Source organism: Caloenas nicobarica, chromosome 15 (assembly GCF_036013445.1).
Source record: "Caloenas nicobarica isolate bCalNic1 chromosome 15, bCalNic1.hap1, whole genome shotgun sequence".
Lineage (NCBI taxonomy): Eukaryota > Metazoa > Chordata > Aves > Columbiformes > Columbidae > Caloenas > Caloenas nicobarica.
The window spans coordinates 7,151,710-7,168,738 of record NC_088259.1 but is presented as its reverse complement, the minus strand read 5'-3'; the positions used below and the strand labels follow the sequence as shown (position 1 = coordinate 7,168,738).

Genomic DNA, 17,029 nt, shown 5'->3' with positions numbered 1-17,029 from the left:
TGGTTGACTACCGCAACCACCCAGAGTCCAGAAGAGACCAGAAGCACTGACAAGCGCCCATAGATCCCAGGGAGGCAGCAGCTCCACGACACCACTCACAGTGATGTCAAAGCTCTGCCAGGAGCAGCACCACACCAAAGAACGGGGACTGTGAGTGTGCCCAGAAGCCCTCTCCTCCTGGCACACCATGGTTTTAGCCCACATGCCTCAGGCTACCTGGAGGTGAGCCAAATGACCCCCTGTCCCCTGCCAGGCAGCAGGAGGCTTCCCAAAGAGCAGCCATGGGGGCTGTGCTCTTCGCAGCAGGGTCAGGAATGGAGCCAGGTGCCCCAGCACAGCCCACCCCTCCCTGGGACACATACACATCTCGTTTCTGCAAAACCCACCAAGTGCAGAGAAAGGAGCACAGATCCTCCATGCTGGGGTGATCATGGAGACAGATACCTCTCCAAGACGTGGCCACCTACAAGGACGTGCCCTGAGTCCAAGACATCCATGTGTGATATGCTCTGGATACTCACCTGTTGTGAAACGGATGAAAACATCAGGATTCCTACTTAGACAACTAACTTGTGTCCAGGGGGTTCTGAAGCTCCTTGCTGGTCTCCGTATCTCAAGAAATGCAAGAAAATTCATTACTGACCCATGAACACATCAGTCTTTGACCTGTAGACCCCCAGGCATTGTCCGGTGGAGATGCTGTTCCACATGAAGGAACATCTCACCTCCTGATAGCTCTCCTCTGTTCATGGCCTCACTCATACAGCAAGTCAGGGCCAAACCAGTACTGCCACGAAAAGCAAACTCCAATCCTCCTGCCAGCCCCAGTCTCCTGCTCCCCGCACCAGCACAGCTTGTCTCCATGGGAAGAACTGCGTTAGTCATTGCTCAGGGTTAAAACTACCCTGCACTGAAAGTTATTAGCTTGACTCCACATCACTTCCCCGCCGGCTCCCCCCATGGCCATGTGAACGCTGTGCCAGTAAAGGCTCATCTTCAAGGGGAATATGAGCCAGGAGGGGAATACATCACTGTATTTGCCACGTGAAATGGAGCCGTCACACACCTGGGTTTTCCCAGGCATCCTTTTTCCACCCAGAAAGCACATCCAGATTGAAAAAAAAAAAAGGGAAGCTGGCCAACAACCTGGCATTGCTGGCCATTGATCGTGTGGCTTTGCCTCGCCTGCCTAGATACACAGTCACTATTTGTGTACACAAGCCGACATTTCCACCTGGAGCTCCCACGCTCCTGTCCAGGAAGCGCTAAAGCAAAGCTCTACTTCTCAGCCCTGCGAAGGGGCGAGGGGATGGGTGCTGCTCAGGGTGCTGGGTGACACCAGGGGAGGGGACTGAAGACAGGGTGAGATGCACGGGTGCAGAGAGGAGGCCATGGGGAAAGCAACCAGCGTCAGAGAGATGGGGCTGAAGATACGGCAGCTCTTCAGGCTGATGTCCCCTCCCTCTTCAACATCTCAGCTCTCGGGAGGGTTGCATGTACTACGGGAACATCACGCGTGTCAGGAGGCACATGCTGGGCCAGAGCCCACGGCCACCAGCTGGCCAACTCGCCTGCAGCACAGCAGAGGAACCCCAAGTAATTTTCCACTGTGACATTTAAAGGAACACAAGGGAATTGGCTGTCCCATGTTCTCCAACTCTTGCTTTTCTTTTGCTAGAAACCTGTGGATTTTTTTTTTTTTTTAATTTTATCATCTCAGTCCCTGGGACACGCTCTCTGCTTTTACTGATCTGCTCTTGGATGTCTGCACAGAACAAGAAGTCCACACAGCCACGGCATTATCATCATTGTTATCACCACCGTTTTGGTACAGAAATTAGTGTTCTCCGAATTTCCCTGAAGTTAAGGTCCCAGCCTTACGAGGACCGCAGCACATGCTTAGGTCTGTCCACAAGAACAATTACCCGCGTAGACATCAGCAGGGACCTCAGTCCACCATGGGCCATGGACCCACGTGGTCTGTAGACGCTGCCAGAAAACAGCGCCCTGCCAGCAAAACGGATGGGTGTTTTGCCTTCGTTTATGAACAACCTAAACCCAACGGAGCACCTCTCCTCGCTCTCCTGCTGCCTCAAAGCTCCTAGAGGTCACTCTGGGAAAGGTGCAGAGGAGCTTCAAGTCCTGGTGATGCTAACAGAGCGCAAGGCTCCTTCCAGATCTGCCTGGACATGCCACTGGTCAGAAGCTAGAGGACTCCAAGGGTCTTAAGGTAAACCAAAGTCCTAAATGGGAATCACCAGCACTTTTGGGTCCTGCCACAGATGCGTGACCATCATTCTCCACCTCCTTTCTTCACCTGAGCCCCCGGCAATACTAACAGCATCCAGCCTTTCCAGCCTCAGCCAGCAGCACTTGCCAGGAGACACGACAACCCCTCCATGGCCTCGCTGCACCCTGGTCGCATCCCTCAGCACAGGGACAGCCAGCACCAGGATTTACATCATATTGCCTTCGTGAGCGTCCCCTTGTCCTCACCTCCAGCACTGAACAGAGACACCGGTGTGCGTGGGGGCAAGAAAGGTAATTTAAGAGAAATGACAGTAAACCGAGAGACCAACATCGAAGTTAAAAGTTTCCCGTTGCCGGGCCTCCCTACTCTCTCCCCTTCCCACCCATCAGTGTGACTTTACACCCACGTTCCTTACGAATGTTTTCCCCTGCCCTCCTCGGGCGGGAGGTCCCGCAGGCAGCTCTGCCCGTCCCCACGGCTGCACAGAGGGTTGGCAGGACCAGCCCTGCGCTGCCCCTGCTCCACCTGACCCCGCGCCACCATCCTGGGGCAGAAATGCAGATGGGAGAAGGAAAAGGAGAGGACTGCATTACAATATTTTGGGTTGGTTTTTTCCTGCTTTTGCCCTTTCTATTTCATCTCGTCTGTTGCTCCGAGACGCAACCCCGAAAGGGCTCAAAACTAATCCTGTCTCCTTTTGAGGCTCCTTATAGCTTTTTAGGTGCTGTTGGCAAAGGTGGCACCCAAGAAAAAAAGGCATTTATTTTATCCCAGGGGAAGTCCGATGCCAAAGAGGGATGCAGAAAGTTGGGAGGCGGCGCTGGGGGCGGCCATGGCGGTCCCGGCCGCGCATCCCCCGCGGCTGCCGGAGCCCCCGCGCAGGGACACCGGGCACCGGACACGTTCTGCGCCATCCCGAGCTGCTGCGCGGGGAGATGCCGGGCACAGAGAGCTTGAGGTTTGGGGTTTTTTCCCCCTTTCTTCCTCCCCACCGAGCCTCACAACGCCTTCCGAGCCGGAGAACGGCGGCTCCCCGGGACGGCTCCGGCCGCCCCGCACCCATGGCCCCGAGGGATCCCGAGCACTTTCGCGGCCGTTCCCCCCCTCCCCGGCACTCACCGGCTCCCTCGATCTTGTCGGACCCGCGGCTCCAAGTGACCTGCCGCGTTTCCAGCTTCACCTGGAAAGTTTTCCGTTCGGGTCGCTGCGACTTTTTAGAATAAAAGAGGGTCATGACGGTGCCCACCTCCAGGCTGCGGCAGAGGTGAGCCGCCTCCGCCTCGCTGGGCGCCCCGGGGCCGCTGCCCGGCCCGGCCGCCATCAGCGCCGCGAACAAAGGGGAGCGGGAGCGCCCGGAGCGCTCAGCGCCGCCCGCCGCGCCCCATGCCCGCCCGCCGGCTGCGGGAGGAGGAGGAGGAGCGAGGAAGGAGGAGGAGAGGAAGGCAAAGGGGCGGAGCGCGGCCCTTCGCTGTGGGGCGGGTACGGGACGTGCTGCCGCTGCGCGACTGGGGCCCGCCGGGGGTACCCTGCACCCCTAAGCGCACCCGGGGCATCGGGGGTACCCTGCACCCCTAAGCGCAGCCGGGGCATTGGGGGTACCCTGCACCCCAAAGCACACCCGAGGTGCCGGGGGTACCCTGCACCCCTAAGCGCACCCGGGGTACTGGGGTACCCTGCACCCCAAAGTACACCCGGGGCACCCAGGGCACACTGCACGCTGAAGCACACCTCGGGTACCAGGAGTACCCTGCAACCCAAAGCACAACCGGGGTACCAGGGGTACCCTGCACCCCAACGCATACCCGCAGTACTGGGGGTACCCTGCCCCCCCAGCACGCCTGGGCACTGCAGGTACCCCGCACCCCAAAGCACACCTCGGGTACCGGGGATACCCTGCACCCCAAAGCACAGGATACAATGGGGCCCTGGCACCCCACAGTGCAGCTTGCAAGAGGTCCTGGGTGTGCAACACACCCCATGGGGTGTCACATATGAGGTCCCAGGGGTGCCGCACCCCCAGCGCTGCATCCCACGGGTGTCGGGCTTCTAGGTGAAGATGTGTCTGCTCGCAGGGGTGTTGGACTAGGTGAGCTTTGAAGGTCCCTTCCAGCTCAAACCGTTCTATGATTCTGTGATCACCCCAGTACACAGCCATGGGGCCAAGGGGCTCAGCCCCCTGAGCCTCCCGCCACTGCCCCGCAACCCTGCGTGTCCACCATGGGGGCTGTGGGGGGTGAACAGGTACACACAGGGACACGGATGTGAGCAGCACACAGGCCAGGCCAGCAGCTGCTCTCCTCTCCGTGCCCTCCCAGGGACATTCAAGCGGGGAGGCTTTTCCTGGGGACAGTCCCTTCTGTCAGGCAGCCACTGGCACACGGCTCCTCAGTGTGGCAGCCACAGCTTCCTCCCTGTAAATCATAAATCACGGCTGGAGCTGCACTGAACAGTAAAGTGGGACAGGGTTTGCAGTGTGGCCGCAGCGTCCCATCCCGGGGGGATGCGTTGGGAACCGAGGCTCACAGGAGGCTCTCCAGCTCTGCTCTGGCCCCAGCAGGGATTTCCTGCAGGGAGTGATTGGAGGGGATGTACCCCTATATATAAATGCATAGATAAAGGTATGCGTGCATATGTACACAATATATACAGACACATACATACACACGGGTGGTTGCAGGTCCATGGCAAGGCATCATGCGGTTCAGCAGCCCTTATCGCACCCTCCAGCTCATGGGTGGGTCTGGAAGGAGCGTCATTTGCTACGTGAGGCACCCATCACTGAGTGCACCCCAAACGTGAGCAGCTCCCTCTGTCCCACTGCTCCCCCAGCCTTCAAAGGGACGCATGTGTGCACATGTGCACAAGTGCACACACACAACCAGCCCTACAAGGTTCATGGTTGTTCAGGGTCCTACTCAATGCCTGGGCATTAAAAAGTCAGGTGAGGACAAACTCACTGGGATAAGAACCTAAACCTGCCCTTATAAAAATGACCAGTGTACATCAGCCCTGTAAAGGGTGTCAGGACGCTGGGGACGTGCTCAGCCAAGGCAGAGCTGCCGGTGGGAGCCCCGAGGCAGCAGCACAGGACCCTCTGTCCCTCTCCCCCCAGGAAAGTCGCTCCTTGCTTGTGAAACGGCCTCGCTCGGGACCGGCAGGAAGCAGCCGGCTCCCAGTGGTCTTAAAATAGCTGAGCATTATGGGCACACCCTTGTTTTTGAGGGCAAAACCTGAGAAGGGAGTGTGGCCATCAAAGAAGCAAAAAAGGTAACTCACTCTCACACACTGTCCTTTCTTGCTGATGTCACAGCGCGTCCCCAGCCCTGGGTGGCTGACACATGGAGGTGGCGGTTTGTGGTGGATATTTTTTCTTCTCTGAGTTTGATTAATCATTTTTTAGCCTTGCATTAACTTTGTGTCCGTGATGCTGCACGCCGAGGGATTTCACAGTTTAATTTGACAGCACGTGAAGCTGCTTTAGTCTGTCTGCTGCCTGCCGCCCCATTCCGTGAGCAGCCTGTCTGTGGGCAATCGTCCCTGGCCTCTCAGGGCAGCAGAAACTTCCATCGTATTCCTGTTGTCCTGTTCTCCTGCCCCACTGCACCCTGCCCAGGCTTTGGTCCGCAGTGGGTCAGACAATTTTACTTCTGAAGAAATTCCCCAGATTGAGTTCATCGTACGGCTGCAGAGGGGATGGGCTCTGCAAGTCTCCCCTTGCAAACACCTCTGGGAAAAGGGTCTTTTCCCCCTCTGAGTGGCCCCAGCACCTTCCCCTTCACAGTCCTGAAACACAGGGCACCGACCCCCCCGTATCCTGCGGGATTCACAGAGCAGCTGCATCCTCTGCCCAGGAACAGGCAGCAGGGAAACAGCCAGGTGACCTCCGGCTTAAGGACAACCCCTGGCCTTGCTCAAGGGCTGGGGAGCAAAACCCAGGGAAACAAAACCTCAAGGCCACCCCATGGGTGAGTCTGGGGGGTCCCCACAGCCCAGCATCCCTCTGACACCAGTGTCTGGGGTGGATGTGTCCCTCTCCCATCCCAGGGACTGCGTGTCGAGAGGAGGTGTCTGATCCTCATCCGAGTGAGCGCTACTCGGCATCTTGCAATCCCCAGGAGAGATGCACCACTCTGGGCTATTTATTCATTCCCATCTGTTCTGCACTGCCTGGGGTGGGTAAATGAGAACCCAGCCCATGGGCTGAGAAAAATCACCATCGGGGAAGCACTTCCCTCATCCCTGCAGCGAGTGGGATCTGGAAAACCCGCAGGGAACGCGGTGCTGAGCTGCCTCCCGCCCCGGGGCGGTGTTAGCAGACACAGAGCAGGGCAAGGCGTTTTTTTGCCGGGGATGGAAAGCAGACCCGCCTGGGGCCGCAGAGCCTCTGCGGGAGCTGGCACGGTGCCTGCTGTGCTGCGGAGCAGGGGAGAAGCCGTGCCCACAGGCAGGGCTGCCAACCCCCGTGCATCCTCATGCCCCTTCCAAGCGCTGCATGATCCCTCTGGATCACAAACCGTCACCTGATGGGAAACCCGCTGCAGCTCCAGGTTCCCTGTCCCCGCTTCCTGATGTTCCCAAGGGAGCGCACGCTTTTTTAATATCCTGAATTCACCTGGTTTCAATTTCCAACCTCTGAATCCTGGAAGACTTCAAGGGGGATGGGGGCTGTGTCCAGCAGGGTTTGCAGCCTCCCCTTGGCCGTTGGGCCCTATCCATGACGCACAAGATCCAGTTTAAACCTAAATTTTGGCCCCTGTGCTGGTCATGTCACTGCTGCCTCAGTTTCCCTCGCGGCTGAACACCAGCCCTACGGCAGGGCACGAAGGCTGTACCAGGGTGGTGGCACTGGGGCAGGTGAGGACCAGGTGCTGCGGTGGTTGGATGCAGCACGTTTCATGGCCGTTTCTCTGTTTGCGCAGTGAGTCAATGGGCTCTGGGAATTCTCCATGTAAAGTGCAGGATGTGTGGTCCTGACCCTGCTGTGCCACAGGCAAAAATACAGATTAAATCCTCCTCAGCTCCCTGCCCCGGGACAGAGCCAGCACGGGAGCACCCGTGTTCCCCGATGTTCAGAGGAAGCCGAGCGCCTTTTCAAGGTCTGGTTTTGCACCAAAAATGTTCTCCCATCCACAGACAGGGAGAGGCACAGCCCAGCCCAGCCTGGGACATCAGTCCAGCCTTTCGTCTCCAGGCCCAAGAGCCACAGCCCCAGCCCGGCCAGGGACACCCCACCATGCCCCAGGAGAAGGCGGATCTGCCAGCAGCAATGCTGGGGTGGGGGATCCCCCTCCACGGGAGCACATCCCTCCCCACGGCGTTCAGTGGGGCAGGGGGAGAACCACATTTCCCTGCTAAGCAGCAAAGAGTACAGGGATTTAATCTGGCCAGGTCTGAACGTGGGGAGGGAAGGCTGTATAAATAGAAAGGGTATTTTTACAGGCTGCATTGTTCCAGGCACAGGCAGGTCGGGAGCAAAACGAGCCCCTTTCCCTCTCTGCTGGCATTTTCTCTGCTGCACCTTGGAAAGGCCCCAGAGAGTAAACGGTAACTCCTGCCAAACTGCAAGTTTTTGCAGCCACAACAAAGTGCTTGGAAATACCTCAGCGGGCGGTGGGGAGCAGGGAGCCTGGCTGTGCCCCTCACTCCCTCAGCTCACCTCACATTTTGCCAAAGCAACAGCCTCCGCTTTCAAGGGACCCCACATACAGATGCAAAGCCACCTTCCTGATGTTCCCACTAACTTACAACCCAGAAAGGATCTTGCCCTGGCAGCTGCAGCCACCCCTCAGGCTCCCGGGCTTGCTGTGCGAGCTGCACATGGACAGGGCTCCAGCAGGGACCAAGCAGTTTCTTGGGAAAAGGGAACAAAATACCTTCACGCTGGGGTTGGGAACAGGAACCTGGCAACTGTGCATCCAAATTGCTTGGAGGGTGGGGCTGCTGATACTTAAATGCATTTTATCCGAGGCAGTTTCCCCTGGGGGTGCACAAACCGGCCCGCAGAAGCACAGTGCCACGCGGGAAGCACAGATGGGGGATCTGGGAACCAGGCGAGTGGAGGGACCACCCCGAGCCCAGCATTAATGTGAGCTCATGAGCAAGCAGCAGGACAGCAGGACAGCCTGGCCAGCTCTCCGTGCACCTACCAGGGCTCCAGAACACCCCACACCGCGATGCTGTAGGACCAGCTGCTTCACCAAGGGCCTGGCTACGTGACCACATGGACCTACCACTGACCACAGAGCCACCACAACTCCCCACAAACAAGCAGCGGTGACAGTCACCCAAAACATCAGGGTGACACGAGCAGCCGTGGAAAGAGTTATCTCTTCCAAAAGCCAGCCAAGGCCAGGCGCTTGGTTTCAGATCCCCAGCATCATTTTGAACCCACCTGCTCTCAACTCACCCCTGACGAAGACACAACTTCTGGGTCAATCCCAACCCACCTGGTCCTCGCCACGGCCTCAACGTCCTCTGCGCAGCCCTGTTCCCACCAGAAAAGCTCAAGCATCTCACGATGGAGGCTGCAGAAACACCAGGTCCACCAGCTCCCCAGCCCAGCAGGGCCTGAGGTGACAGAACACACCGAACACCAACACTCCGTTAAGTTGTAGGAATTTATTTTAAATAACCTACAGTTGATTAAAAGGGAATTCATGATAAAAATAGAAGATACTTGTTGAGGAAAGGCTGCAGGAAATGGTCTTCGCACACACACTACGCTAACAATGCCTCTAAAACTAATGATTATAGCAAAAAAAGGTTTCACATTAAAATTCTGCTTTTTAATTTTTTAAAATTTTTTTACACAATTACAAAAGAAAAAATAAAAGCCCTAAAATCTTGATTATTTTCCTTTTTGGACCGATGCTCATTTCCCTCGAAATTTATTGACCTGTGAAACTTCTTTTTACACAATAAAATCTTTCAAGTAAAAGAGGGGAGTGGGGCTTAGAAAAAAAGGTGGGGGGAAGGTAAAACAGTCTGACAAACCTAAAAAGTGGATATTTTTGAAGTGTACAGAACGTGTTCAGAATAAAGGGTGATGGGAAGGTCATTTGTCGCCAATTTCACTTGTCCTCAAATCCCACACACATCTCCCCATCACACAGCCTCCTCTCCCCAAATCTACGCGATCTTTAAGATCAAGAAGAAAAAAAAAAACCTGTTTAAATATTTTAAAATAATTAAAAGAAATAAAAATTCACATTTAAAAAAGGAACACTCAAGTCAGGAGGCCGACTTCCCATCATGCTTTACTCTGAACAAATGCGGTGGATATTTGTAATTCATGTTCCAATGCCACGACTGTTCCAAGTGACAAATTAAAAAATACTTGGGTATTTCCATGACTATAGTGACAGCTGTAACAGGTGCGTTGGGCTTCTTAAATTTTGTTTATTTGTTAAATTCTGAAATGGGGCGGGAGGGGGAGGGGAAGGGCAGGGGTTAAGGAGTCCATTTTCTATTAAAATATAGAAGTTATTGCAAAACCCTAACTGTAAAAACGCACCAATATAATTGGATTTTGTATACAGTAGCTAAAGATTCCCACGCTCTCAGTGTGATGGTGAATTTGCCTGGCGGAAGGTTGACAAATCCCCCATCCACTTGCCCTGCCTCAAGAGAAAAAAAACACACAAACCAGACAGCTAGAATTTGGATCTCTGAAACATTTTTAAATAAGTTGTCCATAGGACAACTGGCTCAGCTCCTTTAGGATATTTCCAGGTTATGCTTTCTGCAAGATGTTGGCTGTTTTATCTGATGCTCACTTGCCCCTTTCCTCCCCCTTCCCCAGCATCCAAGGACAAGTAAGGCTCACAGTTTATCAATCTCCCTAAAAACCAGGCTACTCCCCTTTTTTTTTTTTTGTTTTTTTTCCCATAAAATTCAGCTCATTAAAAACAGATTAAAACTCATAGTCTTCCTCTGCCATGTCAATAGCCCAGGCAAATTTCTCTCGTTGGGTTTTGTTATAAATCTTCTCTATAGGAATTCCCCACTTCTTGCACCTGCAGAAGAGGAGACACTGTTAGAGTCACGGCACAGGCACTCGGCCCCTCGCTGCGCAGAACCGCTCTGCTCCGCGACAAAACACGTCACCCAGCCCACAGCAACTGGCCTCCCGGTGCCAGACCTGCGGGTTCTCCCACCCGTCACCTTCCACCACTGTGCTGGCTTGGGCTGATGTTACGCTTGCCTCAAGAGCCTCTTTTATAAACCGTTTCAGATATAAGGAAAGGCCACAAAGGTCTCTGGCAGCACAGGGGCACTGCTCTCAGCCACAGCCCTTGGTTGCTAACTGGGGCGACAAGACAGAAGGGACGTGGTGGTTCCTTCCAGCACCCCCCAGGCAGACGCTTACCAAGCAACAGAGATCCTGGGATCCAGATAGTTGAGTTTGGAGGTGCCCAAAGCAATCTGCTTGTTCTCCTCCCTATCTGTAGCCTGAACCTCCAGCTTCATCAGTTGCTCTTCAATCCTTTGCACTGCTTTCTTCTTGCTCTCCACTGTCCTGGGGTGGGCAAAAAAACCAAAAAAACAAAAAAACAAAGCGTTTAATTCCTAATGCCCTGCGAGGCTTGAGATGGCAGCACTGTGGGAACCCGAAGGGACTCTGCCCAAGGTAAGCAATGCCACCAGCCACAAAGGGCAGCTGCGTCAGCACAGATGGTGACACAAACCACTCAGCACATGCAATTAAAAACTGACATTTTCAAAGAGGCAGAGCAAAAATCTTCAGCAGTTTTGTTTTAAAGGGTTGGAAGCAACAGCCTGAACTGTACTGATGCTACGCCCACTTTCAAACCAGCCCATTTATGCCCCTGCAACAGTGACGCTGTGACTCTGCTTTCAGAGCACCCCTGCGGCTGTTCTGCAGAGCCCACACAGAGTCCGGGTACGTCGGCTGCACCCAGGGCTTCCAACGGAGCACACCACAGTGAAGTGCATGTGCAATTGTGTAACTCCTGGCTCCCCATTTGCGGACAGACTGGATCCACTGCTCTGCCTGGTCCTGGGCAGCTGGGTGGTTGAGCACTGGCTGGTGCTCAGCTCAGAGGGCTGAGGGACACGGTGGGGACAAATGTTAGTGACCACATCAGGAACTGCAGTGTCAGACCCTGGGCCTCAACTTGAAGGCCATTTCTTCATGCACAGAATAAAAGAGAGGACAAGAAAGCCTGAGGAAGTCTTCCCAGATCATAGGCTGGGGAACAGAATACAGGGTGAAGGACCCATTGGGAGAATGGCACAGCCCAGTAACACCAGCCTTACTTTTTAGACTTCTCATCCCTCCGGACCTTGGCATCAGCTTTGGCGCTTTTCAGTTCTCTCCTGGCATCAGCTAACTGCTCCTTCTTGGCATCGATCTAGGAGAGGCAAAACCAGACGGCAGCACTGTGAACAAGCCGCTGACAACTGGCAGTCACTCCTGGGCAGCACGACCCAGGGTGTGAGTTTGTGACCACGTTCAGAATCTACCAGTGGACAGACCCACTTCTGCAGAACAATTAGGCCACTGGCCTCTCAGTTTGCTGCAAAGCCTAGCATGGTGAAATATTCCCCTCAGGAAACAGGACCCCACTCATTTCCAAAGACAAGGTGGTGCCGGGAGCTTTCTCACACAGCTACAACCAAGCAGGTGAAGGAACTGGCTTGGTCTGGGACTGGTCAACAGCCCCTCCAGGCAGTTTGTCTGCCTCCAGTGTATCAGTTCTTCTTTCAAATCCTACAGACTGAAAGCTGTTAAGGCTTCAGGCAGCTCTTCTCCAGTAAGCTTAGGATTCAGGGAGATTTAGTGTTTTGCAGCCCCTGTTCAACCATTCCCCTTAAACATCCCCCAGGCTCTCAGGTCTCGGGTGAAGCCAGCCGTGTTAGATGTTACAGAAGCAGGGGACACTGCAGTGCCAAACCAGAAGTCTTTATTGTGAAGGTTATTCTAAAGCCAGACCTGGAACAGACCTAACCCCTTTGGACCTCATGGCCTTCACCAGAAACAATCTGCAAAGGAAGAGGTCAAGTCAGAGGGGCGTAATGTACCATGTACACAGCCTGCACTGACAGTGGCCTGGGATTCACCCAACATGAGTGGATGCCCACTCTGGATTCTTTAGGGGACACAAATCAAAGCTAGACTGCTGCTCTGAAGCTGCAGTGGCAGCAGAACACATAGCTATGGGATGGAGACAGATAAAAAGGGTCTGGTCTTGGTCGTTACAAGTAAAAGATGTCTCGGACTGAAAGGTGTCCCATTCAGCTGACTACTCCTCTCCAAGCAGGCCCATACCTGAGGCAGCACTAACTCACTCCTGACAGGGAAAAGCAGGTTCTGCTTCCATTTCACCCCAAGTGAAAGGAAACGCGACTCCTAAGATGCAGCACGTAGAGCTGGGCAAGGGTGGGGGTACCTTGGTCTGCAGGTTCATCATGGACTTCTCGAAGGTCTTCGGTGGAGCCCTCTGGTGGTTACACAAAATGGCAACCGCTCTGTTGGCACGGTTATAGGAAAGGATCTTCGCTGGGATGTTGTCATCCGCTGCAAAGCACAAGACAGTGGTGAACAAGAGGGTTCTCCAGGGCTGTGCAGCCCCAGCCACTGTCCTACCGACTCTGCAAGCTGGGTCACTGCAGAGCTGACCTTCCCCTCTGATGGGCCAGTCCCAACACTTCACTCAAATTACAGTCCTAACAGCCTGACCACTTCCACCCTGGGCCCTAACTCTTTCCAGGACAGTTTCTTCGACAGCAACAAAGACACCATCTGCCACTGAAGGGAGATGAAGCAGGACCATACCATTTCACAATTAACAGAAAGCAAGTACAATATTTGGTGAAGGACAGGCATAAACTATCAGACACACCTTGGTGTGCTCACCAGTCAGCTCTGCCCTGCCCCAGTGCCGGGCTGCTCAAATACCCCAAAACATTGTTTGACAGCAAATTTTTGGTGAGACCTCAGCTGTCTGACATTTGCACTGGGAAAACTGCAACGAGGAAGTTGTGTGTAGATATACGACTTGTGGCTAAGCCAAGAAAGCCAGGTCTGTATTGGAGGATATGATCTGTTCCCCTCAGAGTTTCAAGGACAGGACTTACGATTAGTGAGCTCCTTGAGCTGCTGCTGTAGCGTGATGGAGGCATTGTAAGTACGGAATACCTTGGCTGTCAGTCCCTCCATAAGGTCTTGAAGATGTTTATTTAAGATACTGGTCTAAGGGTGCAGAAAGGAGATGACAGTTAGCACTGGAATTGACCATAGCATTTGTGAAATCTTTGGACACGCTGCTGATGAAGTCATGCAGCTCACAGCTGAACCCCAATGTACTCAGACCAGACCACAACAGAAGGGCCACAACATTACTGAAACCACAGGAAAAGTGAACAAAGAACCAAGAAGTATTAGAGTGGTATCAAATACCACAAGTGGCCAAAAAAAAGTTGTCTTCAATGTGGAGGTTTTGGTTCCCATCAGGTAGAAATGTGTCTGTCTGGTCCCAGGGAAGGTGCCCGAACCACCACAGTGCTCCCATACAGCCAAATGTGCAGATGGGGATGGCAGCTGAAAAATCTGTCACCTCACACAATCATCTTCCCTGAACTCTGACAAAACCGCCCCAAGTCAGAGCCAGCCAGGCTCACCAGGACCAAAGCCCATCGCTTCAGGAACCTGCAGGTACAGTGGACAATACCAGATCGAGACAGACTCTCGCTGCTTTTAGGCTGCTCAGGAATAAAGTTGCCACTGAAACCATTTCTGGAACAGAGCAACTGTTATTGCCCGGTGCAGAGTGAGTCTGTTCGTGATCCTCTACCACCATCCCTCACCACTGACTACATGCTTACATTGAGGCGGTCAAAGAGGTCATCCTCAGGCTGCTTGTTCTCCATGAACAGCTGAAGATTCTTGAACACCTGCAGGAAAAGAAAACCAGTAACTCTGGGTACACAGACCAGACAGTGCTAGATAGCAGTAATACATAAGAAAGCAACGCTGCCAGGGAGCCACTTCAACTGTTTTCAGGCAACGGTGACGATGCTGGATGTTACTTCCCAGCAGGCAAAGACCCATCTCTCAATACAACACTTGTGGTGAAGGTTCCTCCCAGCAACAGGAGTCCTGAGCATTCAATGCCCTTTATCCTCATCCTTTAGATCAAGATTGCAGGAGACCCGATTCTGCTCTGGCTTAGCTGCCTAGCAGAGAAAGAGACTCCAAAGTTACCACCTTGCCCTTACTCTCCATCATTACTCCAGCCAAAGAGACCCCTGAGCCATTTCCCATGGAGGGAAGCTACCAAAAACCAGCCCTTCTCACTGCTGCATTGAATGTTTCATACAGTTCCATCCCCAACAAGTCTCACTGTGGTAGGGAGAATGATGAAAGCATCTTTCATTATTTATAGAGACCACAAATACCAGCTCTGTGTGCTCCAAATCCCCAGCTACCACCTTCTCAACAACACACATTCTTCTTCTATAGACACCTAATATACAAAGATTTCTAGTTTTACAATAATCAGTTCCCTGTTGTAAGCACTGGAGACACCAAGAGATACCAACACCAATAAATTTAAACAGGAAAAGTGTTTTCTTCAAACAAGGGAATAAGAATTCCAGCACATGCTCATTTCTATAGCAGTCGTATTTTTTTGTTTGTTTGTTTGGCTTCCTTTGGTTATTTTGTTCCCCAAGAGGCCGACATCTACTGCTGATTGTTGTTTACCATCACCACAGTACTATACATGCAGTATCTAACACTGCACTGACTGCAGAGCTGTGGGCCAGATCCAAAGCTGTCACACCCACAAAAACAAGTCTTTTTGCATAGCGCCCTCCAACTTCACACTGCTGGACGGGGATTTATTCTGGAATGAAGTCAAGATCACAGGAGATTTGAAATTGGCAGATGACAAAGAAATAAAGGAATTAACACTACATAGGAAAGAAGTTTTGGCTGGCAGATACCCAGGTTCATAGGCCAGAAGTATCAGTGCAACTACTCTGTGTGCTCTGGAGCACCTGAGATCAAGACCTACCTCAGTGAGGGCTCAGCTCCAACATGAACAAAACCACTGTGACAGGGAAAGTAGTTTCATGAAAGCCCAAGACAAACTGCTACTCTAACAGTGCCGTCCAGCACCACATTTCAGAACCTTTAACGCAGTTCCTTTTCATATGGGCCTAGAACTCTATCATCTACAGGTGACAAAACCAACTCTGCTGACCAGAACGAGACCCAAGAAATCCATCTAACATCGCTGTTACCGTTATGTTATGCCAACTTTTGACACCGAGACCAGAGGGAAGGGCAGCAAGACATTTAAATATCTGCTGGATTATGTCACAGCATCAGCAGCCTTATTCTCCATGGCACTGCCAATAAAAAGGGAATAATATTAACTGACTTATTTTCTGGCTAGGTATCTGACCAGTGACGAAGCACCCTGTTATTGCCACCAAAACTCTGCTGACCACATTTTTCTGCAGTTCAGTCTGTATGTGTTTGTGGAGGTGCCTCACCCTCTTCTCAACAGGGACTTTGTTGTAGTATCGGATGGAATCTTTTCCAAGGAAGTCGAACTCAACCACGTATTCCTGGCCGTCCAGTTCGGGATGCAGCTTGATATGTTCTACTCTCAGGGAGCAGCAGCCCACGGTGTCAGCTGTCTCTCCTTCTTCTTTTTCATTACCAGCTCTCAGGGCTAGCTACATTTATATCAAAACAAGAGAGGTAAACATTTCAAACCATCCCAGTAATGTATAGATGGTGGAAACTTTCAGACAGTGGCCTAGAATCAACAACATCCATAGGAGAAGAGAAAGGGAGAAAATGAACTTGAGTGGATAAAACTGACGCTTAAAGTTCTAATAGAAAAAACCCCTTAAGTTCTCTTTAAATCTGTTTTAAATAACCTTAAACTAATGCCACAAATCTATCCATCTTTTTAAAAGCAAGATGCTTTACCAGCTTTCATGAGTAATGGAAATCCATCTCAAAACATCTGATTTTTGTTTAAATCAAACTGACTTCCATGTGAATTCAACCTGATGCAAAATCATAAAGTTCAGTTGTTCATCTTCTATGATCCTACCTCTTCACTGCATGCTAAAGAAATACACTTTAGACCATACAGGACACTTTGAGTTATATAAATAATCAAAAGGCTACATACATATGGTTGAATAAAAAAAATGTGTTTTAACAGTACTGGCTAAAACAAGTTCTTATTTTTGAAGAAAACCCTTCAGGGTTCATATGAAACCACAATTATTCAAATCAAACTTCCTTGGTTTACATCAAAGCATTTTGAACAAAAACTGTTAATTTAGTCAGTCAAGACACTGTACACTAGCAGGGCAACAGCTCTGAGAGCTGGTTTTAAGTAGCTTTAAATGCATCGATACGACTGCAGTTTTCTTTATGTCGTAGTAAAAAAAATTAGCATAATTATGAAACCTCATGACTGTGACCTCGAACTAAAGAGGTGACAAACCAGCAGAAATTCCCAGCAGGAAAAAAATCAAGCAGCTGGAGACAAAAGGCTCACACAAACTTCCCAGCAATCTAACCAGGCGATTCCGCAACCAGGCTGTGAATTTTGCCTGAACTCAAACAATGCTGCCTGAAATAGCCATGTTCAGTACAATAGTTTATTGCTCTAGATTCCAGGTAATGGGAAGGAAAAAGAGACCAGGAAGTCTCAGGATACCTTAGTAACTGGGCTCGATTCTGCTCTAGGAACAGAAATACAGCGTATTGCTGAGAATTCCCAG

General features: G+C 52.0%; 2 protein-coding genes across 5 annotated transcripts in view; both read right to left on the bottom strand.

Annotated features, from left to right (window-relative positions):
* PLCG1 (phospholipase C gamma 1) overlaps window positions 1-3,618 on the bottom strand; it is a 47,672-nt gene extending 44,054 nt beyond the window's left edge. For all 4 annotated transcript variants that reach the window (XM_065645577.1, XM_065645579.1, XM_065645578.1 and 1 more), the window contains exon 1: window positions 3,371-3,618. In XM_065645577.1, coding sequence (XP_065501649.1) covers window positions 3,371-3,572 — 202 coding nt within the window. In that variant the 5' untranslated portion in view covers window positions 3,573-3,618. The remainder of the gene's footprint in view (window positions 1-3,370) is intronic.
* A 5,236-nt stretch (window positions 3,619-8,854) lies between these two features.
* TOP1 (DNA topoisomerase I) overlaps window positions 8,855-17,029 on the bottom strand; it is a 67,529-nt gene continuing 59,354 nt past the window's right edge. Inside the window, exons 15-21 of the mRNA XM_065645863.1 lie at window positions 15,776-15,961; window positions 14,099-14,167; window positions 13,352-13,466; window positions 12,664-12,791; window positions 11,531-11,625; window positions 10,620-10,769; window positions 8,855-10,266 (exon numbers count right to left, since the gene is read on the bottom strand). Of these exons, the coding sequence (XP_065501935.1) occupies window positions 10,164-10,266; window positions 10,620-10,769; window positions 11,531-11,625; window positions 12,664-12,791; window positions 13,352-13,466; window positions 14,099-14,167; window positions 15,776-15,961 (846 nt within the window). The 3' untranslated portion in view covers window positions 8,855-10,163. The remainder of the gene's footprint in view (window positions 10,267-10,619; window positions 10,770-11,530; window positions 11,626-12,663; window positions 12,792-13,351; window positions 13,467-14,098; window positions 14,168-15,775; window positions 15,962-17,029) is intronic.